Source organism: Suillus fuscotomentosus (genome assembly GCF_016647785.1).
Source record: "Suillus fuscotomentosus strain FC203 chromosome Unknown F5891scaffold_20, whole genome shotgun sequence".
Taxonomy (NCBI): Eukaryota; Fungi; Basidiomycota; class Agaricomycetes; order Boletales; family Suillaceae; genus Suillus; species Suillus fuscotomentosus.
The window spans coordinates 37,175-63,801 of NW_024539532.1; the positions used below are offsets into that span (position 1 = coordinate 37,175).

The window sequence follows — 26,627 nt, forward strand, 5'->3', positions numbered from 1 at the left end:
TGTCCGTTGGCTTTTATTGTCGCATGTCCGCTCCCAGCATTCGCGCTACTTTTCACTTTAGTCTCTTTGCCTTGGCACTCAAGTTTGGCAACTTCGATATTTTCTCTTCGTATTTCAGCATTTTAAAAACCAGACAACACAATTTTGTATCGTAACTTACGCATGAACTATAAATTTTCTTCGATGTTAAACGTGGATGTAAGTGGATACAAGTAAATGAAATAAATATGGACGGCCGAAATGTCGTGATATGAGAAGCATACGTCAAGTGCATGATATAAGTAAAGTCCCGGGATCAACGAATATGGAACATAGAATTTCTTGACGAGCTACCAATTGCATTCGTAGGTGTCCGTGAGCTCCGGCGTCGACTAGGGTCTAAACACGGAAGATCACGCTCTATTCGCGGTGAATCTGGATCGCGGACGCCCATCACGAGTTTTGGTCCTAGTGCTTCAAAGTTGAGATTAGCACCTATCTTGAAATCGTCTGATTTCCATATGCGCTGGTAGATGTAGGATTCGGATTGGGAGTTTGTGGAAGAAGCGGGGGAATGCGATACGAAGGGTGTGCGGAGCCAGAAGCGGAGGCGGTGAGATGCGCCGGCGGGTGTTGAGGTTACAGGTATGACGCTGAGGGAAACCGGTGAGGTTGTGAATGGATGTTGTGCAAGGGGGACGTACTAGATCAGGAATGTGACGATTTGGGGTTCGCACTCTAGTCTCATGTAGCAGTCATCGAAGAGTGTTCGTCCGGCGCCTCCGGCTTCGTACTCTAGGGAGAGACTGTATAGGCCAACTTCTACGAGTTTCCATCTACGTAATTCATGTTGAACTTAAGTCTTATGTTACGGAGAAGCGACGAACCGTATTATGAAGCTAACGTGTGCACGACCTACCATGCCCTGGTATATCAGCATGTCTTGTGTTGCATTCCGCAATACGGCAAATGAAGCGTCTCCGACAGATCGAAAGTCGGGGTCTCTCCCAACCCAAAGGTCGTTATCGCTAAATATCCGGTGGTCGATGCCTGCAGTCTGGAGCCAAACGCGCAGGTTGTACAGACAGCCAGCTGGTAGACTCGTTCGTGGAGGAAAGATGCTGGCAAGGAGTGAGCCTTCCTGTTGAACTTGGCATGTTGTGACTTACAAAACAGAGAAATCCAACTGCCGGGGGTCTATTGATAGTCTCAGGGTGACTGGAGCACAGAGAGCTCTTTCAACATGACCAGCTTTCATTGAGAGGGACAGGGTGTAGTGATTTGGTTGATCTGCTTCAGGTTCAACGCTTCCCATTTCAGGTAAATCATGACGACGAGGAATGTGACAAGACGACGTACAGCACGGAGAATTGCAAGGGAGCAAACCCAGCTTGTAAGTTGTACGTATATACCACCGTCTCTTGTGTGTCCATCTGCAAAAATGACTCTGAGGGACTGAGGACTCTATTAGCAGCTACAAAATTAGAAAGACATATAATACGCACGCACTTTGAAGTACTTGATCTGGCCAGTGTGAGAGGCGGTCCCCGATATCTACTGTTAATGATCGACACCGCATAGATAAACAACGCCACGAAGGATAAGCAGCGGAGCAGAATAATTAGCGATGAAAGAAGCCATTTGGAGGCACAATGTTACACTTTGCTTCCCACACTAGGGGGTTCGTAAACTGGGAGGAAAGCCTCTTCATCTGGTTCATCCCCTCGGACAGTAGTGCTGATGCTATCTCGTCGGATCACCGACCAGAGGTTTGAATGAACATTTTCGGGCATAGCGCAACCGTGATGCAATGATAGATCCGTAGTATGTAAGATGAAGGGAAGTAAGTCAGAACGAGCGGCCCTTGGCGGTGACTACTAGGATGAGGATATCAGCGCTCCAGCCAGCTGCTACCTAAGAGAGAATCAGCTACGCACAGGTTTGAACAGCCTTGTTAAACGCGGTATATTTGGTTCAAGTCGTGACTGACACTGACAAGTCTGTGCTGATATGATGATATGATGATAAACTAGCAACTGCTGATGTGATTGAATGCCAGAAGTTTTCTTAGAAAGGAAAGTCATGATTTTAATGCTTGTTCGACGTTGTCCATGGCGCTCTATACAGCTGCACCAGCTCTGGTGCCCACGACAAATCCATACACGCGAAGCAATCCACGACAAGCGCTGGCCCGGCTGGCAAGTAATTATAGGTATCGAAGTGCATGCCCAGATCAAGTCTCGCCGCAAGCTTTTCTCAGGTGCGTCTCTCCCAGTCTAACGATCGCATTCTCGCATAATATAACATGCATAGAATCATCCACATCCCGTCCAGGTGAGATACCCAATACAACTGTGTCCACATTCGATTCCGCATTCCCTGGAACACTACCGGTTAGCCTACCTCATCCGTTCTCTTGGCGTGCAAGCTGACCTCACGTTTCAGACATTGAACCCAAAATGCGTGGAGTTAGCGGTTAGAACGGCGTTAGCATTAAACTCGAAAGTCCATCACCAATCGGCGTTCGATAGGAAACACTACTTTTACTCTGACCTCCCGGCAGGATATCAAATAACTCAGCGTTACTGTAAGTTCAACTCACAATATCGTAGAGTATGAACGCCGACAATCTGATCTGTCCACAAGCACCGCTGGCCTCGGGTGGTTATCTAAAGCTCTCCAAAGGCGATGTTTCAGTGGGAATCCAGCAAATCCAGCTTGAGCAGGTAAGACGGATAGAGTTTTGTGTATGAACCGAAGCCGAAATGTGCACAGGATACGGCAAAATCCACGTTTGATGGGCTTAGACGCACATCACTCATTGACCTAAATCGAGCTGGCTCAGGGTTGATGGAAATAGTTTCTGAGCCTCATATGCGGTGAGTTACTTTGATTCACATCACTCATGTGACAACTTAGTCCAATTATGTAGGTCCCCCGAAGAGGCCGCAGATTATGTTCGGACATTGCAGGCCGTTCTTCGTTGTGTTGGCTCTAGTGATGGCAACATGGAACAAGTGGGGCATCTGTTTCCTCTAAATGTGATTCACTGTTAACTCAATCTATTGCAGGGGTCCTTCCGCTGCGATGTGAATGTGTCTATCAACAAACACGGACAACCGCATGGCACTCGTTGCGAGATCAAAAACCTCAACAGCGTGAAGTTCATGACTGTAGCGATCAGTTAGTAGACTGTCTGCGTAGCCATTCCGAATCACTTCTAATGTTCGAACAGCTTCAGAGGTCTTTCGTCATATCGAACTGCTCCAAAGTGGCTACTCTGTATCGCAGGACACCAGAGGATTTGATGAAAATAAGGCCGAAACTTTCAAGCTCAGAAGCAAGGCAGATTCTCCTGATTATAGATACATGCCGGACCCGAATATCCCTCCATTGCTGTTATCTGAGGTAACAACCTGCTTGTAATCCCGCTCATGTCATCTGAAACTCCATATAGGAGTATATTGAGACCATCCGCAAGACCATGCCGGACCTCCCTGATACAACCCGTGTCCGTTTGCGGAATCTTGGGCTGTCTGAGCGTGATACAGATGTACTTATGGCCGTCGACTCGGGTCACGAGGTTGGATTTGATGGAGAACTTGGAAAAGGCGCTGTGACCTACTTTGACTCCCTCGCGCAACAGAGGGACCCGAGAGTCGTTGTCAATTGGTTTGTTTGGTTTCCTCCTTGCTATAGAAGCTTTATACATCAGTATTTACACCCAGGATGACGCACGAGCTCATAGGGCAATTGACTGCTCGGAAAGAAACCTTCAGCGATAATCCTGTATCTGTCGAGCAACTAGGCGAACTTATCGACCTGGTGCAGGATGGCAAAATTACTGGTAAGCCTTCTTTTCTGTCTAGCGCTATATCCATCAACTATCACTACCAGGGACTTCGGGAAAGTTGTTATTGAAGCATATCATAGCCAATCGTTCTTTGTCAGCTCCCTCTGTACTCGTACAGGAACTTTCTCTTGAGGCTGTATCAGAAGATGATAACGCCTCCACTCGAGCATGGTGTGTCGAAGCCATCGAAGCACTTCCTGAAGAGGCGGAAGCTGTGCGCCAAGGTAATCCTCGAGTCCTCAACAAGCTGGTGGGTAAAGTCATGCAGCTCAGCCGCGGGCGTGCCGATGCACAAAATGCACGTGTTGTGCTAGAAGATGTTTTACGAAAATAGTTTCCTTATGATATCAAATAATGCAACTTATGTGATCCTTCACTCAGCAAAGTTCAGCATGTTCAAGAGATTATCCAGCGCCAGAAACAACTAAGATGGCGCTACATAGCTTCTTCTCTTGAATTACGCCGTGATGGATAGTACAAAACCTGTGGTAGCCGAGTATCCCGACTCCTAGTTGGGACTCGACGGAAACATGTCAAAGGACATGTCATGGGAATATGCTGACGTATCTTGGCTGACGCCCGATTGCCCCGTATTCTTTGATTGCAAAAACACATCAGCCCTGATGCTAAGACTAAGAGCGTGGTATTTAGAGATACATGCAGTGGTCGTAGTTTCCGTTTTGGTCTGCACCCCACCATTCCGGGAAAAGGTGTGATGTTCCACCAGCCCCTTGAACCGCAAAGGAGAGAATGAATATCATGACCTGCGTTCCACCATCAAGGGCTATAGTATAGCGTTGTGTTGGTGGTCGAGATAGAAAGGCCACAGAGCTTACCTGCACCGACCAAATAGTTGTATTCCTTGAACCAACGCGGGTACCTAGTACGGAGCCACCACTGAGACAAGAACGCGATCGAGTAATACGACATAGCCGAGGAGTTTATTCCAACAGAAAGGCATGAGATGTATGCACTGTACACATAATGAACTTAGAATATCGATCATTGCTGAATTGAGAGCGTACCAGATGATAGGAGTGTAACAGTAATCCATGCGCAGTTTCGGCCAGTAACGGTGAATGATCCAAAAAGGAAGAGGCACAACCAGGCCAATGATATAGGATAAAGGAACCCACTGGTACCTTTGACCAGATGAAAAGAGTTCACGAGCAAGGCCACCCCACGCAATGGCTTGCGAGTTGTATGCTTGAGGTTGCTGGCCAGACCAGATATTTGTTCCTTGTACAGACAACAGTATTTCGCGTTGATTGTCGATGATAGAATCCATCAATTCTAAAAACAAGTCGAATATGGAGAATGAATAGGCAAGATGGCTCCTAACCATAGTTGAGACCAGCGCCGAGTAAGGTGCCAATGATCTGGGCTGTGAATGCAGCACGGGGAGGCAGTTTGGCGTCTAGGAATCCGCCAGTGAGAGACACCTTTCCCGACAAATAACGCGCACATACATTGAGCGATCTTCAGATCGCGTAGCAGCAGCATTGCTTGAGACACGGCATTCTAGGGAGAAAACAAATCAAAAGATCAAGGAGGCGAGAATGAAGATGCGTACATAGCTGTAAAGAACCTGTGAATATCAACATCAGTGGTGGTCAAAGACCGGAAATGATGGCAAAACGAACAAAGAACATATTCGCCATGGGTTTTCCGTTCTGTAGGTAGCCAGCAATCATCTGGACTAGGGTTTCTTCACTAAAAGATCAACTCGGGGCACCTATAGAGCAAAAACAATACTCGCGGATGGAAAGCGAAATGCCCGTGATAGCGTACAACGCAGTGAAGAACAAGATAGACACAACGGCCAAGAGTACTGCGATAATAAAGCCCCACCTTAAGGTACATGATATAAAATTTCGTCAGATGGAGAGCGAGAATGTTGCTCACCAGGGAAGCGTGGAATCTGTCTTGTATATGACGACCAATCCAAGAATGAAGGAGAAAACGAACGTCAAGAAGTACCAACTATTCGGAGCATCTGGATACTGCAGAGTAATATGTTAATAGTAAGGTCTCTATCGCATGTCAGGAGGACTAACCTTCAGCATCTCTCGGTAATGCGGGTCGAGGTCCCCAGTGTTAGCGGTGACTTCCCTTTTCCCACTGTGTTTCCACAACTTCCAATCGAAATTAGCACGCCAACTCCTCAATGTGTCCATGTTGATCCAAGTCCAGGCTGCACGAAGGTCATCTTTGTTCCACAGGAGTAAGTGAGTGAACGTTGCACCCAGTGACTGTGTTGGAACTATGAGCAAAGCATTTTACACCAGAAGTCATTCATCGCATACAAGATTGGTTGTCAGCAGGTTAACAACCCAGGTGCCGGCGTAGAATGGCAGCCCCTGTGCAGCCACTAAGGCAGGATCCACCTCATAGTTGGAATCCATAATCAAAGTCTGGTTGTAGATAGTCCCGTTCTCGTAAAAGAGGAGCTGAGCCAACTGATCGATGTATCATTAGCCTGGATATTGGAAAGCGCAATAAAAGAACATTACGTACAAACGGGAAGTTCTGAGATTCCCAAATATTGTTGTAGAATACGACGACGAAGACAATTCTTCACCTCCCTCAGTAATATTTTGGGATGCGACTGAAATCACATACATGCAGAGAAGATAACCAATGAAGCTGGAGAGCTAGGGCAGACGTTAGAAATGTTGTACGCACAGGTGTGCCAACTAACCTGAGCTTTCAGTGGGATAGACATCGGGTTCAAAGCAGCCGAGATGTACTAGACAAATTGAGTTCAACGCAAGTGTAACCCAAATCGAGATGGCGAGCACTACCTGCCAATCAAAGCACAGGGACAATAAACCGAGGCCCTCGTTTCCGTTGGAACCACCAAACACACGAGAGACAGTAGCATTGTTAGGAGCGGCGAGGCAGAATACCGAGAGACCGGTAAGCAGTGGGAACATCCATTCGGGAAAAATCTCCCATATAAAGATTCTGAAGTCAAGATAATTGAACATCAGATTATGATTTATCAATGAAGTTTAAACATACACAGTAAAAACGAAATAGAAGACCTTGAGCTTTCGACGTGCTTCGATTCCATCGCGATAGAAAGCGTCGAGCATGGAGAGCAACGGGAGAACGACGGGGTACAACATCTTCGATGGATAAAGGAGGATCCCTGATTCAGTGTCATGAGTTGAGATTCCAAGTATAGCTACTGCCGGATGCAAAAATACCTCGCATCAGACCGCCTATCCCATAGCTGTGATTTGCGGCTTCAGCGATAGGTGAAGTAAGGAGTCGACGCAACGCACCCGAGCAGTTGAGAAGAGAACAACAAAATGATTGATGAGCCAGTATTCGGTACGATGTTATAATACAAACTGATGGGTCGTCAGTCACCACCGACAGAAGAATTGGATTGAGAGCAGACCGTTGGACAGCGAGGACTTCCGTACCCAATGCAGAGTTCGCGGCTGCACTGGCCATGATGATAATGAACGCATTCTCCTTCTTATTGAAGGGCCTCTAATACGAATGAACTCCAGGGCCAGGGGCTACGTGAAAACTCGGACGTACTGGATTCAGGTATCGGAGCAATCCATGGCGGGGAATGAATGTTTCCATCGCAAGGCCAATCACATAGGATATGATGCCGAGGAACATCACAGATACAAGAACAGTTTGCTGAAGTGCCAACCCGAATGAGGCCTCCGAATTGATGTTTGATCAGGAAACTCTCACAGGTTTAAAGTAATAAATTTGGGCTAGGAAGCAGTGCAAGTGATCATGAGTAAGCCTCGATTGAATGATGTCGACTGCTTTACCTAGGGATCCACCAAAGGCGGAAAGGCCAATGCCGATGAAGAAAGCTCGAAAGGTCCAAGGGTTCAGATTAGGATCGTCGTCCACGGAAATGACGTGTGTTGCAATATCTCGCTCGTTCTGAAGGACAACAATCTCGTCTGTGTCTTCTCCGGTGGAGGTCTCGATATCCCCCTTGACGCAGTGAGGTTTCTCCTCCACGTGGAAGGATTTGTCGTCAGCGACACTGGTAATCCTTTCCGTAGTAGCCATGACTAGAGAGAGGGTACGAGGTGCCTAGGTAGATCAAGGTAGCGGAATGGTTGATATTTATCGATACGTAAATATGCCTCAAACTGATGAGGAACGGGCCAGTGGGCCGAGAGGGAACCGAGAGAGTCGGAACTGAAAGAAGGACAAGTCCTACTACTTGCTATTCTTGAAAGATAGCACATGATACACGCCCGTAGTTGCGGTAGAAGGCGCCAGCAGCGTTGATGGTGCACTGTCTCTCTCGCATGGTCCGTATGCATTCTAAAGATAACGGACTTTGAGACTAGACTAAATGAGTCAACAAGATTTGATTTGTGATGAATTATAATGATTCAACCTCCCGTCTTGACTCGTATGAGAATACTCAACACTTTGCCTGTTTTCTTTTCATTTGACTGCAGATAGTACCAGACAACACCTGCGCAGGCCCTATGACGCTACGCGTACAAGGACAGTTTGATTTGCCGCGACTTATTTGAAAGTCCGAGCGATGTATCGGAAATCTCCACGAGTGCCTTGCAAGTGTTCCTTATTGGGACATTAATTTGATGCCTGACAACTATCGTAGCGGCGCGTGCGCCAATCCCCGACTCGGCCGACAAACACCATTAGAGTCAGTTCGGCAACGAGATGTTGACCGAGGTTTGGCAAAGTTTTAGGTGAGAGCTATCGGCTTGAAGCATCGGACTTCTAATTTTGCATCTCCTACCTGTACATCTACCATGAATCCCTATCCCTATCTTATTGATTGTCATTATCAGCAAAGAATCTGTACTAGTGTTATTGCCCTTACTGCTATCTGTGCCAGCTTTACAACTGTTCTCATGGCCCAACCAGAAATCACACAACAAACCGACAACTCATCAAAGGCACATTGGCAAGATTCAGAGGTTGATGTCCTACTTCATCACCTTGTTGAGAACCGGGCAGCAGGTGGTGATGGTGGAAACTTCTCAATGCCTACCTACAACAGCGTAGTGGCTGCTATCAATGCTGATCATGCAATCCAAACAATAGGCCCACTAAAGACGGCCAAGATGGTTAAGACGAAATGGACTTTGGTACATGATTTCTTATCTTGATTAATCTTGAATTAACAAGATTGTTTTAGCTCAAGAAAACATTCAATCAAATCGAGATCTACTGTGGTGTATCAGGCTTCCATTGGGACAATGTTCGTGGGGCTGGGATTGAGGGAGTTGCTGTTGCGAGTGTCTGTGATGCATATGTGGCCCCAAAGGTATGTCATTATGATAAAATATACTGCGACACTATCAACTGATATTGAGTTAGTCACGAATTGCAATGCACCCCTTTTGCAACAAAGGGTGGCCTCCATACAATGACATGCAGGCCATCTTGGGGGAAAACAGCAGTGCTCATGGATGCCACTCCTTCCACCCTGCTACTGCAGCCCCCACCTTTATCGCTGTAGATGATGTACTCGATGGTCCAGATGGAGCCCTTGATCTTCTCAACATGGACATAGGGGGCAGCGTCTCTGGTGCCACTCCTGGTGGCTCCCAGTCCAGTAAGCGCCTGCGCACAAACACTTTGCCTGACTCTCTTGAGACCGCATTGTACAATTCTGGTGACATGTCCTGCCATCCTAATAGTCACGAGTCACCATCCCTCCCACTTTCAGCAACACTAGTAGTACCATTGGAGTGGGGGCCCCTAGGCAAGGGGACAGGCAGTAGGTGGAGGTTCACCGGTGTTTGGCAGTGTTTGTAGCATAGACATAGAGCTCAGATGTAGTAGAGTAGAACCCCATGTCTTTCTGTCTGTCCCATCGAGAGAGGTTTAGGCCACTCCAACTGGTGAACAGAGCGAGATCGTTTTCAACCAAGCTTCGTCTTGGTTCCCCCTCTGAGCCCAGAGCACAGCATTTAGAGCAGAGCCAGAGCCAGAGTACAGTGTTTAGAGCAGAGCCAGAGCCAGAGCCAGAGCCCAGAAGCAGAATCTAGAACAGAGTCCAGAACAGGACAACAGAAGTTCTAGAAATCGAAGACAAAAGAAATCTAGAAACAATGTCAATCCACGTGTCAATCCACGAGGAAGGAGTACAAAGCATAGCCTTTAATCAGTATAATGCCAGTTCTTCCACTGAAACCCACATTATAGCCCTGTCTACCCAGCGAGAACCCCCACCTAGAGATAAAAAAGGCCGATTCAAGAAGAAAACACACAGTAATGCAGAATCATCCGATACCACACTACCTTCTTCAGATTCATCGCCCCTGGACACACCAGAGATTGATCAATGAGAGCTAGAGCAAGAGCAAGAAGAGTCAGAACACGAAGTCATACGGCAGTTAGCAGACGACGAAGAATTGTTACCAGGCGCACCTGATCTGTCCTTGATAACTTTCTCATTTCTCAATGACGAGAGTATAGAGAAAGAAAGTCACGAAGAGACACAGAGCCTCCAATTTCCCCCAGTGGAACCACCGAGTCCACTGAGAGAGCCTTGGTCACCATTTGTGAAACCAAGGGCAACGCAAGCTATAACACCATTGCATAAACCTACCTCGCTATTCATAGCACCAATTGTCACACCACCCAACATTACACCTACACATACATCCCGCATATCTAACTCTACAGGCCCACCGGCTGTATTCCACGGACGAAGCGACAAGAACGCACAAAACTTCTTGCGTGCCACAGAGATGTATATCCTGGTCAATGGTATCAGAGATGAAGCAGTGAAAGTCAAACTGTTAGGCACCCTTATCTCAGCCGGATCTCAGGCAGACCTATGGTGGACGAACCTGGATACAAAGCACAAAGTCAGTTGGACAACGATTAGAGCGGCATTTATCACCAAATGGCCCGCAATAATCGCAGCAGACAAAACTAAGCTAGAGTATCAAAAGGAGTTAATGGCGCTATGAATAAAAGAAGAGGAAGTTGGAACACACATCACAATTGCAGGAATTGAAACATGGGCACATATACACTTTCACAGCACGCTGCAGAAGTTAGTACAGGATGCAGGAGTCGACAGCGCACCGATCCTAATCCAACCAGTTCGTGATGCACTTCCACGAACATTAAGGGACTTAACGTCACCAGCACCACCAGATTGGAACACATTCCTGACGGAGATCAAAGATGTGAACATTGACACACTGTTGGAAAAGGTGAAGTGGATGAAAGAAAGGAAGGAGGTGGAAAAGGCCCAGAACACTCGCATTGCTCGACTCGAGAATAGGCAAGGAGATCCAGTGGAGATCCTTCGTTTACAAATGCAGCAAGCAACTATTGGAACACCGGTCAATCAAGCAGCACCATATAACACACCTCATACACAAAACCCACAACCAAACCCCACATTTAATAACTCAGCTCATCGACAGATACACTATGTAACTGGGAATCAAACAGGAACAATTCAACGTCCTCGAGGCCAACCTCTGACGCAGGAAGAAAGGGACATGATGCGCACCTGCGTCAATGAGTTAACCCACCGACCGGACACGGCAACAGGACAAGCAGCATACGAAAAACAACTCCAGCAATGGAGAGCCAAGTGGGGAAATGGAGTGAGATGTAGTGAGCACACACCATTCCCACTGACCCCAGGAACAGTGCAAATATGTTCCAGGGAGTGTTTCAGATGTGGGACACATGGCCACATAAGCCCGGAATGCCAAGTACCGCACGATATGCAGCTGATGAAGAATGAGACAATTTGGAGGGGCATATGCTCAAGAATTCTGGGAACATATAATCGAGCATTAGCACCACAAGTCAACATCGTTTTCGATAATGCATATGCACCAGAAACAGAGATACAGGGAAAAGGGAACAGGTCGTCGGTGTAGAGGACCACATGACGACCCACCAACAGGATAGACCTCAGAGTAACGGACAATTAGTCCTCGTGTGTGAAGAGGAATCACACGAGGACCAATATGACGACCTCGCCAAATCTACTTCCAGTACCAACTATGTCATCAGTCATCTTGATATAAAGAAACATGACATTGTGAACCTGTATTCAATGGATGAAGAACGATCATGAACCAAATGTCTCCCCTTTCTACAAAACATATTGTTCACGGGGCTGCAGGGAGAAATCGTTAGGGTCAAAGCTTTATTTGACGAAGGTGCAATGATAAGCGCCATGAGTACTTTGGTATTCCAGAAAGTCAAGCACAGATTAGGAAACTGGGGACCGTCAAACAAGAGACTACGAATGGCGAATGGCGCAATAGTACCATCCCTAGTGGTGTGGAAAGGAGAAGTCACGATCACAGGCATATGAGCGCAAGGGGAATTTGAAGTTTTCGACAGCACGGGAGGGTGGAATTTCTTGTTCGGGAAGCCGATGTTACAAAGCTTCAAAGCCATACACAACTATGAAACAGATGAAGTCCACATCATGGGTATCGGAGGCAGCAAGACAATATATAATCAGAGTCAAGCTACACATCCGACAGTCGAAGAAACTCACGATGAAGAACAAGTTGTACAAGTCGAGAGGGAGGAAGCAAAGACCGGCAACAAGGAACCATCAATGCCTACACTGTCTTCTTAGATAGATGATCTATAGATAAACACCTACAAAAACAAATATCTCCATGGTCAGCAATTCAGACAAATACCAATGACTGATAACGTGGTTGTTCGTGGGTGGCTGTTTACACTTCCCCAAGCTACGCTCAGACAAAAGCACTTCTGTGAGGTCAGAACTGAAATGCAAATCACTCCAACAGTATGGCAGTGATTAAAGACAAAGAGAAAATCAGCCCAACAGTATGGTGCTGATGAAAAAAAAACAAAATGATAAGAGACACCTTTCCTTCAGTAACAATGCTTTTCATAATAAACTTATTACAGAAAGTCGTGCGAAGTGATAACAATCACCCCCTCAGCACAAATAGGTAGAATCAAAGGTCAGGACTAATCAATGCTCAGTAGAACTCTTAGTTCACTATTGAAACTGCTACCAAGGAACTCACGATGAGTATTAAACAGAATCAGGAACGGACGTCCTTGGCTTTCAGTACCAAGTCCCCTATTCAACAACTAAAGTCTAGCAGACAAAGAAAACCCTGGCTCAGTATCACTACTCCGATGAGTGAGGTCAAGCGTCACTATCAACTCCTGAAGTCTTCCCACTAAGCCTCTTGCTTAGATGAACGTAAAGACAACATGAAAATCCCGAAACAAATTCAGAACAATAACACCTAAACTTAAGAGAAGTGAAAAGAAAAAGACAAATACAGAAAAAGAAATAAAGAAAGAAAGCTAAAGATTCACCAGTAGAAAGTCAAAGAAAAAGCTTGCTCGCTGTTGAGCACAGTGAGCTCAAAGTATTCTTCAGTAGTTGATGATGATTTAAGGGTATTGCTGGCTGTTGTTCATGATGACCTCTCAGTTAGTTGCTTCACAGCTCTTGTCACTGTTGCTGACACTGATCACACTTCACACTTAGTTCTATGCTTTTTAAAGTGGGGCCTCTCCTTATTATTATGAGCAAAAATTGGGGTCTTATATAGACAAAAGGTGGTGGCTGTGCTACTATTTCCCACATTCCTAAGAGGGATGGGCTTATTCAGACTGTACCAGTAACTATTTACATGAGTCATTTGTATCATGATTGTGTCATTAGTCCTTAGTCATTTCAAGATATGACTTTGTCATAATTTGATGTTAGGTCATAGGTCACCTGACTGTTAGGATTCATAAGGCTTAGTCTCATGTGATCAAAGATCATGTGATAAGCTGATTATATCATGCAAAAGAAATATTCAAGATTTTGTTGGTTGGTGCTTTGTTCTGATGTTACATTGTTACCCGTAGAAATGACGTGAGCTGTGTATTTTAGGGTTTTTAAAGGAATTCTCACAGTGAGTTATGCGAGAATTATTTTTCATAGTTGCCTGACATGCGTGGAATTTATTCTGAGTCATCATTGAAGGTGACTAATCAAGTTTTATCACAAACATTACATATACAAAAATATTCAGCCCATCTTAGTCCTAGTGAAGTGGAATAATGTCTAAGCTGCCTTGTAACTTCAGAATAGAGAGAAATTGTTTCATAATGATTTCTTGGGTATTTAGGCTCATGAGAGAGCATTGGTTATTCATGCATCAAACCAGTTTGGTGCAGGTCAATGCAAACGACACAAAATGAAGACAAAGAATATTGTGAACGATGCCGAAGGTACAAGATCAGACACAGTACACACCTAGCGGGACATGAAGCTGCAAGACAGGTAGGCACTAAACGGTGCAAAGGCCAGACCTTGGGAAGGATAAGACAGTGGAAACACATAGTGGGGAGTAGCGAACTCCCCTCAAGGGAAGTCCAATCCTCTTCGCAAGAGAATCCACAAAGCCCCGCGATTGATCACTCGATGCCTGCAGAACAAGAAATACCAATCTGTGTGTTAACGGAAGATGGCGACATGCCCAAGGAATCATTGGAAGCAATACTCAATGAGATACCGGCTAACTTCTTAGAAAACGAAGCAGCCATATTCACGTGTCTCATGGACCCAATGAACCCGAGAAGAGTCACATTTGTCGTGAAGAAAGTCTAGTACAGCGATAACCTAACGGCAGATGAACGCAAACAGGCAGAAGCACTAGTAGGATTGTTTGTGGACGTCTTTGCAGGGTCGCTATTGGAGGTGCTCCCAGTACCAGGTGCAAAGCACGTACTCAATATACCAGAAGGCACAAGATTCAACCTAAGAGTTCATCAGCGAGCTCTCACGCCACCGCAACTCAAGTTCTTACATGGCAGAATAGACGAAATGTTAACAGCCAGGATCATAGAAAGAGCGCCCCCAGACCTCATCAAATGTGCCGCTACAACCATATTAGCAAAGAAAGTACACGAGCAACAAGGACTTACACTGTAAGAGTTACGACAACAAGTTACCATCTAATGTCAACAAGATGGGCTACCACCGGCATTCACGCTCCCTGAATGAGAAGTCCAGGAGGCAGGAGCACCACAACAACCAGAAGGACCTCAAAAGTGGAGAATATGTCAGAATTTCAATGAAGTTAATCAACACACCATCATAGCCCCAATGCCACAAGGTGACATCAGAGCCAAGCAGCAGCGTCTCAGCAGACACAAATATGTCTCAGTATTCGACTTCGCATCCAGATTCTATGCGGTTGAAGTACTAGAAGAATCATGGCCATTCACAGCATTCTATGTAGAAGGCAGAGGTTGGTTTTGGTACAAACAGATGTCCATGGGGCTTACCAGGGCACCATCCACATTCACGGATATGATGGCAACCCATCTACACAATCTGATCGCAGACGGAACCATGGAGCTATTTGTCAATGATGGAGGATGTTCAGCAGACATGTTCCAAGATATGATGGAAAAACTCACCCGAATATTCCAATGGTGCAGAGAAAAGAAACTTTCATTATCACCTTCGAAATGCAGGCTGTTTATGACCAACACGATGTTCGCAGGAGCCACAGTGGGTCCATAAGGAGTACAACCGGATCTAGAGAAGTTAACCACTATCGTAATTGGGAGAAACTAGCAGACACACTGAACTTAGAATCATTTTTAGGACTCACGGGCCATTTCAGAGACCTGGTGTGAGGATATGCGAAAAGGGAGGGCCCACTGAGGGACCTTGTGAAACTAGCGCCGCTAAGAATACCGTACTCAAAGGCCATGTACCATCGCACACTCCGAGATTTCAAGTTGGCAGAACGATGGGGCAACGAACATAATAAAGCCTTCTTAGACCTGAAGACAGCATTAGTATCAAGACCTATTTTGCAAGCTCCACGATACAATGGCTCACCATTTGTAGTAACTTCCGATGGCTGTCAAGAGGGCTTTGTGGCAGTCTTATCACAGAGGGTGTGGACAGAGAAACGAACAGGGAAAGTCGTAGAGAGACTCCTACCGATTGTGTTTGCTTCAAAACAGACATCAGCAGCTGAGCACAAATATAAACCATTCTTACTTGAATTTGTGGCACTAAAATTTGGGTTAGATAGATTTTCAGATATCGTTTGGGGCTTCCCAGTGGAAATCGAAACAGATTGTCAAGCACTACGAGACGTGCTCATCAACAACCACTTGAATGCAGTGCATGCACGTTGGTGTGATGGCATATTAGCGCACAACATCATCGATGTTCATCACATTCCGGGGAAGCTTAACATAGTCGCAGATGGGTTAAGTAGGCAGTGGGAAGGACAACCGCGGGACACTAATCTGCAAGACAGGAGCAATTGGACTGTCAGTGAGGATTGGGAAGCAGTGACAGGACTGACCAATGATATCCTGATGACAACGATGGAAACCCCAGGAATAACGGTAAGTCTATTAGAAAGATTCACTAACGAACCAGTTTTTACAGGAGTCATAAAAGCGATAGCAGAAATAGGATCAGATGCACCATTAAGAGACTGTAGAAGAGCAAAACACCAGGTGTCACAATATATGATCGAAGATGGGAAATTATGGAGATTGAAGGGTGGAACAACGGTAAGAGCTCGGAGCAGGGTGAAATGTATCACTAGAGAAGAGGCAAAGGTGTTAGCAACACAGCAGCATGTTGAGGGTGGACACTGGGGTAGGGATGCGATAAAAATGGCACTAACAGATAGAATTTACAGCCCCAAACTCAACAAGTCCATTATGACAGCTATAGGAAATTGCGCTAAGTGTAAAAACTTCGGCGTGGCCCACCTACACTCACTGTTAGAACCAATCACCCACAGGCACCCATTCGAACTGCTAATAGGAGATTACCTAACCTTACCCAAAGCAAAGGGCTACCATACACTGGGTGTCTATCTTGACACGTTCTCCCAACATGTTTGGGTCTTCAAATACAAAACGGCAGGAACGGCGAAAACAACAATTGATAGCCTATCGAGTATTTTTCATAACTTCATACCTTCTGAAACCTTTATGACAGATGGAGGGCGGCATTTCGACAATAACAAAGTCAAAGATTTCTGTGTGAAATGGGCGTGCAAACAACACGTAATTGCAGCATATGCGCCATGGATCAACGGCCTTGTAGAAGGGACTAACAAAATCTTACTACACATACTGAAACACCTATGCGCCCAAGACCTAGGTGAAGATGACTACAACGGCGCAACATGGGACAAATTGCCAAACAGCTGGCCCGATCACCTGGATGACGCAGTCACCGCACTCAACTATCGCATCCTACCAGCTCTCAAGTTCTTGCCAAAGGAGTTACTACTAGGTCAAGTTGTCAACACCCCACGTACTGACTTGTCCAACAGCACATCGGCAATACGACTCACGGACACAAGCATTCATATGGCATATGTAGCCCAGCAACAATTGGACGGCTACGATGCCACAGTAAGGCATGCCCTCAAGCAGAAAACGGTGTTTGACAAGTGAGTCCTTGCACAGTCACAAAGGGAAGTTCTGTTTTCACAAGGACAATTGGTTCAATATTTTCACAGTAACCTCAACACGACGCTCGAAGCGAAACACAAAATTCTACCACGTTGGTCACCCCCATGTCGCATCATAGAGAGACTATGAAACTCGTACAAGCTTGAAACACTGGCAGGCATACCAATGAACGGAGAATTTCACGCGCATCGTCTCAGAGCTTTCATGCTGAGACTGGGTACCCAATTAGCAGAAGAACAAGAAAGGAGAGAAAGAGAACGTACCGAGGGACAGATAGATGAATGGCCGGAGAATATAGACGACAAAAACACAGACATAGACGAGGATGAGGAAAACTTAGAAGACAAAGTGGAAGGAGGAAAAGAGCAAGGAAATCAGCAGCAAAGACACGAGATGCAAGACAGCGGGTAGAGAGAAGTGTGGCGACAAGGGTGTTGCTGTTTTCAAAGGGGGGCATGTGGAGTGGGGGCCCCTAGGCAAGGGGCCAGGCAGTAGGTGGAGGTTCACCAGTGCTTGGCAGTGTTTGTAGTGTAGACATAGAGCTCAGATGTAGTAGAGTAGAACCCCATGTCTTTCTATCTGTCCCATCGAGAGAGGTTTAGGCCACTCCACCATCATCCCAGGTACCTGCCTTCAAGAAGGCTTGAGTCTTGACACATGCCAGCAGCACACACACGGGCGTGAGCAGTGCTGCCAAGATCACCACAAAGATCACTCCAGCGGCTGCAGTGATGAATATGCAAGGTAGTATTAATCACCTGACTGACATGATCGAGAAAAACATGGCCCCTCCGCCTGACCCGCCAGCTCCTGTTGTACCAACCATGATCTCCTGTGGCCTGGCAATTATGCGCAGTGTAGATGGGAATCTGTTGGTTGATCAAAGAGCCAGCCTCCTGCAGATATTTTCCCATGCAGGAGGGGAGAACAATCTTGCTGTTTATGTTGGGCTGGACTCAGAGGATGACTTTGATGTGCTGTTACAACTGTATGGAAGACAGGACTGCCGCGCTCACTTAGTCATGTCACAATCACATATAAGGCAATAGGACTCCGTGCACTTCAATCTCAAATAAATAAGTTATTTATAAGTGTTCTTTCCAACTTGAAAGTGTCTCTGCCTGGCAGCGCTGGGATTACAAGGTCCATCATAACTCATCAAAATAAGTAACTCTCCTAAGCATATACTTCCAACTCAAATCCTGGCCACTTGCAATAGTGGTTACAGAGGTGCCTTGCCTTAAAGTTGTCCACCACACTTGCAATGTTCCCGTCACCGAAAAGATCAATTCCTTCATTGACTGAGCTAGAGAAGCAACACCAGTTAACAAAGGTCACCAACCATAGTAGCTGAAAATGCACATACCAGTGGGTCAAAATCTGAGGATCAGTCAGAAGCTCGGTGCTGCCTTGATAATCAGAAATGAACGCCAGACCCTCTGTCTTTTCATACTGGATGTGCTGAGTAAACAAGAGAAAGATGGCTAGGTCATAGCTGTATTCGTCCTCATCAAGTGAAGGTCCGTAGTCCTTGTTGTGGATGAACTTCATGAATGTCTGATCATTAGGAGTACCAGACGTCACCTGCTCCTCAAGGAGATAAACCGCCGAAAATATCCCCGCCTTAATGTCTGTCATGGGAGCTTGTTCGGAGGTGCCCTGAGTGTTTGACAAGTGTCGAGAAAACGCCAAAGCAATGCCCGCTGTAGAGACTCGTGTGTCTCATGGTCTGATATGACAGCTTTACACTAGGAAGTACATAGCATGAACTTGTAGTGTCACTCTGTGCGCTACCCGCAGCTATCTCTATATGAGGCGCAGCTTTCCCGCGCAACGCGCGCCATTCCCGCGCTTCATGATGTATGCGCGCCCTATAGCGCCAGCCATTCAGATGCATCCATCCACTGTCCACCAAGCTCCCTAGTATGTATATTTCCATTTCCTTTATTAGCATAGTTCCACCTTTATTTTTATCATAGTTTCTCACTCATATATATTTTTACATACCTACTCGGTAGCGCTTCGGCTCCGCATGACCGCGCTTAGGCGCACTATATAAGCGCCAGCAGTACATACTACACTTTACCTTACTTTACCTCCCATTTACTTATTACTACTTACTTACTACTTAGGAGAACATAGTAGAAACCTATTCCTTTAGATCTTGCGCTCTCACATCTCTTGCATCATATTATCACTTAAGTCTAGTCTATCTATCATTTCTGCATATGCGCGCGCGCTTTCCCACGCTTCGCGCTAATACGCGCGTGTGTTCCCGCGCCTTGCGCGCACCTGCGCTTTCTCGCGCTTCGCTGAAGCGCGTACCTCTAGATCTTCGCAGCACTTGCTTCCCCTAGGGTCGAACGCACTTGTCTCCTCAAGTAACGCAGACTAGGCAACGCGTGACCTCACAACTTTTTATAGATACTGTCAGGAGCATCATTTGTTCCACTCAGTATTGTTGTTTCTACAACCGGAGCCCACCGCAAGGGGAGCAGTCAGCAAGATCTAGTTCCGCGCATTTCGCGCATACAGGTCAATATCTTTGCATTTCAAAAGCTAATCATTTTCTAGTCACGCATTCTCGCGCCTTGCGTGCGCGCAATATTCCCACGCCTGTGCGCCTCGCGCGCGCACCTTTCTTGCACTTCACACTATTTAACGCATAAAGGTCAATCTCTTTGTATTTCAAAAGCTAACCAATTTCTAGTCACGCATTCTCGCGCCTTGTGCGCGCGCTTTCCCACGCCTTTGCGCCTCATGCGCGCACCTGTTATATGCCTCGCGCGCGCCTGCGCTTTTTCACGCTGCAATGCCTTATAGAATGCCCATCCGTTGTAGAAACAACTATACAATGAGGAACAAGGATGCTCCTAACTGTATCTATAAAACGTTGTGAGGTCGCGCGTTACCTAGTCTGCTATTCTTGAGGAGACAAGTGCGTTCGACCCTAGGGGAAGCGAGTGCTGCGAAGATCTAGAGGTACGCGCTTCAGCGAAGCGTGAGAAAGCGCAAGTGCGCGCAAGGTACGAAGGCGCGGGAACGCGCGCGCGTATTAGCGCGAAGCGCGGGAAAGCGCGCGCGCGTAAGCGGAAATAAAAGAGACTAAGCTTAAGTGATGATATAAAGCAATATAAGAAAAGATAGATGCAAAGTGTAGACCAATAGACTTCTACTATGTACTGCTAAGTAAATAGTGGGTGATAACTAGTAAGTTCCAGGGAAAAGTAGGTTTGTAATAGTATGTACTGCTGGCGCTTATATAGCGCGCCTAAGCGCGCTCATGCGGAGCCGAAGCGCTACCGAGTAGGTATGTAAAAATATATATGAGTGAGAAATAGGGAGCTTGGTGGACAGTGGATGGATGCATCTGGATGGCTGGCGCTATAGGGCGCGCAAGCGCGGGAACGCGCGCGCGCGTATACATCGTGAAGCGCGGGAATGGTGCGCGCATGGCGCGCGTTGCGCGGGAAAGCTGCGTGTCATATAGGAATCACTGTGGATGGTACACAGAGTGATGCTGCGAGTTGGTGCTGTATACTCCCTAGTGTAAAGCGCCATATCACACTATGAGATGCACGAGTCTCTACATCTCCCAGGGACTTAAATTCTGAGTGTCCCCACTCAGCGCGCGCATGGTGAGGATTTTGCGTGAGAGTATGTGTGCGCGATGCCTGTATGATGCTTGGGTCGTTGGGCGATGAATGCGCAAGTGCAGGAATTATTGCGTGGATGTGCGTGAAGCGTGGGAAGTTGCGCGCATGGTACGCGCAAGGCGCGAGAATGTGCGCGCGCTATGCGTGAAGGCGCGGGAATGAAGCGTAGCATGGCAAATTGCAAGGGTGACTCTGGTGTGAATAGTGTTCCCTGGGTGTGAGGCGATGATGTGAGAGTGATATGGATGTGGCGCGCATATGGCATAAAGCGCGAGAAAGTGCGCGCGCGCAAGGCGCGAGAAAGCGCGTGAGTGTCGCATGTGTTGTATTGTGCGTATGATGCGAAGTGGTGCGGTCCAAGAGCGATCCAATCCAAGTCCAAACCAAGTCCTGCTAGGCGCGCTAAATATTAGGTGGTAAGGTTTGAACAGTGTGAGTAAAACTATATGTGAAAATGCGAAGGAAAAAATGGTAAACTTTGCGGATGTCCTATCCGACTTGTCTTCTTCGTGCGGCTGTCGACATCTACACCTTCCTATGAGTGAGGCGCAGGAAGCGCGCATGTGTGCGCGCGCGAGGCGTATGGGCGCGTGAATATTGCGCGCGTATGTGCGCGTGAGCGTGGGAAGACTGCGCGCATATGTGCGCGTTCTAAGGTAAAAAGGGCATGGTGCCGCGTCATGCGTGCGAAGAGAAAATAATACTATTGAGCTACGCGGGCACAATCTAAGGTTGTTTTCTTGTTTTTGGCGACTCCTATGTGCATATATATCAGTAAGTTATTAGTTCTTTGGATGGCGTTATAATGAGAGAAAATAAAATGAAAGAGCGCTGGACGAAACCCAGGGTAAAACGAATGGTATCCTATGAAACAGCGATGGTATACGTTGTTCTTTGATGCGCAGCTGAGGCGCTTGATCCTCCTCCTTGAGTGCGTGCGAGTGCGCGTAATAGCGCACTTCGCGTCTCTTGCGAGCTAACGCGTTACCCAAGGTAGGGTTGGAATGTGTGAGGCTGGCGTGCTTGGGTGGGCTTGTGACTGGCAGAATGAATTCCTGCACAACGCGCTGCAGGTTGAAGGCGCGCCAATGGAAGGCGCTGCAAGGGGTGTAGGGGCACCCTACAAGCTGATAGGATGCGCGCGATGCGCGCGCCTTGGTGCGATTTCGCGCGAATTTGATTATATTGGCCGAACACGCGAGGAACGGCCACTTCTCTGTAAATGTGTTAGTGAGAAATGTATATAGTGAAGTATTAGGCGCAAATGTTGCGCCAATGGGCTGTAAGGGTGGTATATCAAGGCGCAATAGGCGCATAGGTGAAGGAGAATAGTGCGCATCAAGGCGCACAGGAATGAAATTGACATGGTAAGCAAAAGTGCGAAGAATGCGAATAAATGTGCGAAGTGCGAAGTTAAAGGTGATGATAGGGGGGTTAGGCGCATATGTATGTGTCAGGCGCGCGCCTATGTCGCGCCTGGATGTCTGATTGGAATATACCTTGTGTTGAATGATAGAAATACGATTTAGAAGGGGAGAAGCGATAGAAATGCGGTAGCGTGAAAACTCTGCTAAAATTATGAAAGCACGAGGCGCAGGAATGCGCGCACATATTGCGTGATGCGCGCGATCATGGCGCGTGAACAAGGGGTGGTGCGAAAATGAAATTACAGTGTTTGGAAGCGTCATATAGCTCCTTAAGAGCTTCAAACATGAAAAAGACAAAAAATGCGAAACAAGATGAGGAAAAATATACCGTGCCTCTAGGCGCGCGCATTGCGCGTCCTCAGGCGCAATATGGTGCGCCTGAGTCGCGCCAGGGTCGCCTGAGACATGCTCTGCTTGGTGGTTAGATGGCGTGATGCACGGATGCTTTACCGGCATGCGATAGTCACTGGAAGCAAAAAGTGCGATGTGCGCGTGATCGCGAGTGACATCTGGAATTTCCAGAGACAAACTCTGGTTGATGCAAGGTGCGACTTGAGCCTCTGATGCGGCAGAAGGCTCCTCTATAGGCGCGCCAAGGTGCAATGGATGTTTGGGGTCATCCCTGACCTCTGATGATGCAAGCGGTGGTAGCGGTGATGGTGATGGCATGATTGGCGAGATTTCTTCCTTAAGTGTTGCGATAGCGAGGGGCGAGCATGTTTCTAGCGGTGCATTAGTGTGCAATAGATGATTAGAGTCATCCCTGACTAATGGCGAGGTGATAGCAATAGGCGCGCGCGATGCGATAGCGATAGACACGCGCGATGCGATAGCAATAGGCGCGCGTGTTTCAACTGGCGCGTTAGTGTGCAATAGATGATTAGAGTCATCCCTGACTTCTGATGCGATTGATGGTGATGGAGATGATGCGGATTGTGAAGGAGATGATGCTGCTGAGGATGATAGTGAAGAGGCGCCTGCAGCGCGCTTTGCGAGCGCGCGTTCGAGTTCGTGATCTAAAGTAATGCAGTCTGATATAGCTTTGCATGCTGGCGCAGTTGATGCTTGAGGTGCGCGTGAATCGCGCGTAGGCGCGGGAAAGGCGCGCGCGCGAGGCACGTGAATAGGAACTGGTGGCTTTCTGTCAAGTACAACATCTGAGGGTGCGCGATAGAAGAGTCCAGCTGTTGCATTAGCGCTAATGGTCGTATCCTGCGTTGCGCGACGCGCGTGGTAGCGATCTTTGTACTTAGCTACCTTAGCTTGCACTGGTGTGCTTGGCGCTACCACAGGCGCGCTAACTGGTGCGCTTACTGGTGCGCTTGGCGCGGGAAAAGCGCGCGCAGGTAATAGGAACTGCGCAGCTGCGAAGACGTCCATGAATGGGTATGGGTCGTATGGGTGGTGGTCGGGGAACTTGATCATAAGGCGCAAGCGGATTTGCGCCTGAGCATCGCTAGGGATTCCTTCCATGAATAAGCGGTCGCGTTCGGCCTTTCCAATACGGTCTTCATCCATGAGTGGCTGCATAATCTTCCTGAATGCGCGCAGGTAATTGCTGAGTTCTGTGCAAGAGGGCATTGGTTTGTTAGCGTATTCGCGCGCGATGGCGCGCAAGTCTGCGAGCGCGTAGCGCCTTTTACCGTCCCATCCAGGATACATTACCTTCACCTCATCTAAGAAGGCGTCGTAATCGCTTACTTGCGCCTCGGGCATTCCGCCCCATAGTTCTCGATCGTCGCGCTCAAGGTAGCGGATAATACCTTTGATGCGGTCGAGTCCTTGGAGTCCTGCATCATCAGCGAGCTGCTCATAGGTGTCAATAAACTCGGCAAGGTTGTCTGTAGTGCCATCGAACTTGGGCGCGTTTGCTGTGCCACGGATGGGCATTCTGAAGGGCATTGAAGCGCGTGAAAGGTGCGCGCGCAAGGCGCACAGGGGTGGGAAAGCGCGCGCACAAGGCGCGAGAATGCGTGACTAGAAATTGGTTAGCTTTTGAATATGCAAAGAGATTGACCTTTATGCGTTAAAATAGCGTGAAGTGCGAAGATGCGCAAAAGTAGATCTTGCTGACTGCTCCCCTCGCGGTGGGCTCCAGTTGTAGAAACAACTATACAATGAGGAACAAGGATGCTCCTAACTGTATCTATAAAACGTTGTGAGGTCGCGCGTTACCTAGTCTGCTATTCTTGAGGAGACAAGTGCGTTCGACCCTAGGGGAAGCGAGTGCTGCGAAGATCTAGAGGTACGCGCTTCAGCGAAGCGTGAGAAAGCGCAAGTGCGCGCAAGGTACGAAGGCGCGGGAACGCGCGCGCGTATTAGCGCGAAGCGCGGGAAAGCGCGCGCGCGTAAGCGGAAATAAAAGAGACTAAGCTTAAGTGATGATATAAAGCAATATAAGAAAAGATAGATGCAAAGTGTAGACCAATAGACTTCTACTATGTACTGCTAAGTAAATAGTGGGTGATAACTAGTAAGTTCCAGGGAAAAGTAGGTTTGTAATAGTATGTACTGCTGGCGCTTATATAGCGCGCCTAAGCGCGCTCATGCGGAGCCGAAGCGCTACCGAGTAGGTATGTAAAAATATATATGAGTGAGAAATAGGGAGCTTGGTGGACAGTGGATGGATGCATCTGGATGGCTGGCGCTATAGGGCGCGCAAGCGCGGGAACGCGCGCGCGCGTATACATCGTGAAGCGCGGGAATGGTGCGCGCATGGCGCGCGTTGCACGGGAAAGCTGCGCGTCATATAGGAATCACTGTGGATGGTACACAGAGTGATGCTGCGAGTTGGTGCTGTATACTCCCTAGTGTAAAGCGCCATATCACACTATGAGATGCACGAGTCTCTACACCGTGGCACAGCAAACGCGCCCAAGTTCGATGGCACTACAGACAACCTCGCCGAGTTTATTGACACCTATGAGCAGCTCGCTGATGATGCAGGACTCCAAGGACTCAACCGCATCAAAGGTATTATTCGCTACCTTGAGCGCGATGATCGAGAACTATGGGGAGGCATGCCTGAAGCGGCAGTAGATGATTATGATGCATTCATGGCAGAAGTGAAGGTAATGTATCCTGGATGGGATGGTAAAAGGCGCTACGCGCTCGCAGACTTGCGCGCCATTGCGCGCTGTAGAAGAGGAATGGGAAGTGGGTGAAAATAGGTGGTGTGAGATAACTCAAGTAGTCCTCGGTGAGTGAGATATACGTCGGCCCAAGGGGATTGCTACTGAGAAGGTTCCTCTAGGTGTATAAACGGAGGGAAACACTGAACCGGGCGCTTGGTCAAGCCTGGTTAGGCGCGCGACAATGAGCGAAGCGCGAGCGAACGAAAGCGACGTGAGGCGCCGATGAGCGATAGCGGCCGACGACAGATATCGGTGCGCGACTTATACGGAAGCGCGCGCTTTAAGCAGAAGCGATGCGCGCGGGGGTGATAGAGCGCAGCGACTCTTAATGAGTCAGAATACTAATTTGACAGAGTTTCTAGTAGAGTACGGCGACGGCGCTCGTATTGTACTTTGATACCCTTTCTAGTTTTTAGAGGATAACTTTAGACTTATAGTCCAACGACGTGTGGGCAGGAAAAGATACCCTTACACAGTTTATGTACGTCTATATATACTAAGTAATGATAAGCGCTGTCAAGCGCTAAAGCGAGCCGAGAAGCGAAGCGGACACGAGATAATATGTAATAAGGGTTCATAACGGAAACATACGAAATATGACCATAAGCGCCGGAGATATGTTAAATCAATGAAAATAGAATCGGAATACGCACCGACGAACCGAACGGACATGGAATGGATGGACGGAGGACGTGCGACGGAACCAAGGATGTGCGCGCCGATGCGCGACTAAGAAGCGACCGGAGCGCTGGCGCTTGCGAGCGGCCGACAAAGCGCGGGGGCGCGCTGCGTGAGGTATGAGTCGCGCTATGTGAGGAAGTGGTAGTAAGAATGGGATTTTAGACCCCTGCAAGGCCACAGAGATATTAGTCTCTACACCGTTCCAATGTTTCTCGGTCTCATTCCGCATTCAACCTCACATCACTAATCAGGCTCTGCCACCAGCGTACCTATACCCTTTCCGTTTCCCCTTTGCCCTTACCTACAGTACGGTAGCCTTGCCCTTAACCCTTTCCACTTAGTATAAGTAGTCGGTCACCCTGTACTAGATTCCCTAACTTGAATCTACTCAATCTTCCCTCGAACATACTTCTTTCTGAAGCCCCCTCAG

General features: G+C 47.6%; 5 protein-coding genes across 5 annotated transcripts; 2 read left to right on the plus strand and 3 right to left on the minus strand.

Moving 5' to 3' along the window:
• Window positions 1–110: 110 nt before the first annotated feature.
• On the minus strand, window positions 111–1,902 carry F5891DRAFT_227102 (uncharacterized protein). The gene is made up of 6 exons (XM_041371002.1): window positions 1,489–1,902; window positions 1,339–1,434; window positions 1,149–1,286; window positions 867–1,100; window positions 684–815; window positions 111–632 (listed from the first exon to the last, which is right to left on the minus strand). Exons 2-6 carry the CDS (start codon window positions 1,410–1,412, stop codon window positions 296–298), a joined length of 915 nt encoding a protein of 304 aa, XP_041227237.1. The 5' UTR covers window positions 1,413–1,434; window positions 1,489–1,902; the 3' UTR covers window positions 111–295.
• A 130-nt stretch (window positions 1,903–2,032) lies between these two features.
• On the plus strand, window positions 2,033–4,188 carry F5891DRAFT_1027385 (GatB/GatE catalytic domain-containing protein). The gene is made up of 11 exons (XM_041361436.1): window positions 2,033–2,239; window positions 2,293–2,372; window positions 2,425–2,566; window positions 2,626–2,705; window positions 2,755–2,858; window positions 2,912–2,996; window positions 3,051–3,162; window positions 3,215–3,387; window positions 3,437–3,651; window positions 3,708–3,826; window positions 3,877–4,188. Exons 1-11 carry the CDS (start codon window positions 2,071–2,073, stop codon window positions 4,164–4,166), a joined length of 1,569 nt encoding a protein of 522 aa, XP_041227238.1. The 5' UTR covers window positions 2,033–2,070; the 3' UTR covers window positions 4,167–4,188.
• A 23-nt stretch (window positions 4,189–4,211) lies between these two features.
• On the minus strand, window positions 4,212–8,124 carry F5891DRAFT_1172443 (OPT oligopeptide transporter protein-domain-containing protein). The gene is made up of 22 exons (XM_041365587.1): window positions 7,636–8,124; window positions 7,553–7,575; window positions 7,387–7,495; window positions 7,242–7,335; window positions 7,123–7,191; window positions 7,045–7,070; window positions 6,857–6,986; window positions 6,637–6,799; window positions 6,534–6,581; window positions 6,455–6,486; window positions 6,350–6,407; window positions 6,139–6,291; window positions 5,890–6,084; window positions 5,738–5,835; window positions 5,592–5,683; window positions 5,476–5,540; window positions 5,406–5,420; window positions 5,302–5,353; window positions 5,175–5,249; window positions 4,858–5,125; window positions 4,669–4,805; window positions 4,212–4,616 (listed from the first exon to the last, which is right to left on the minus strand). Exons 1-22 carry the CDS (start codon window positions 7,883–7,885, stop codon window positions 4,480–4,482), a joined length of 2,289 nt encoding a protein of 762 aa, XP_041227239.1. The 5' UTR covers window positions 7,886–8,124; the 3' UTR covers window positions 4,212–4,479.
• Window positions 8,125–8,602: 478 nt separating this feature from the next.
• F5891DRAFT_1172444 (uncharacterized protein) lies at window positions 8,603–11,308 on the plus strand (the record flags this gene model as incomplete). The annotated part of the gene is given in 8 exon segments (XM_041365588.1): window positions 8,603–8,946; window positions 8,997–9,125; window positions 9,179–9,416; window positions 9,531–9,581; window positions 10,010–10,075; window positions 10,154–10,754; window positions 10,857–11,256; window positions 11,276–11,308. The coding sequence occupies 8 exon segments, from the start codon at window positions 8,608–8,610 to the stop codon at window positions 11,306–11,308; spliced, it is 1,857 nt and encodes a 618-aa protein (XP_041227240.1). The 5' UTR covers window positions 8,603–8,607.
• A 7,191-nt stretch (window positions 11,309–18,499) lies between these two features.
• On the minus strand, window positions 18,500–18,910 carry F5891DRAFT_935073 (uncharacterized protein; the record flags this gene model as incomplete). Its single annotated transcript, XM_041374037.1, has 2 exons — window positions 18,500–18,605; window positions 18,666–18,910. Coding segments are annotated over 2 exons (351 nt in total), but the record flags the coding sequence as incomplete, so codon positions are not given.
• Between the last annotated feature and the right edge of the window lie 7,717 nt (window positions 18,911–26,627).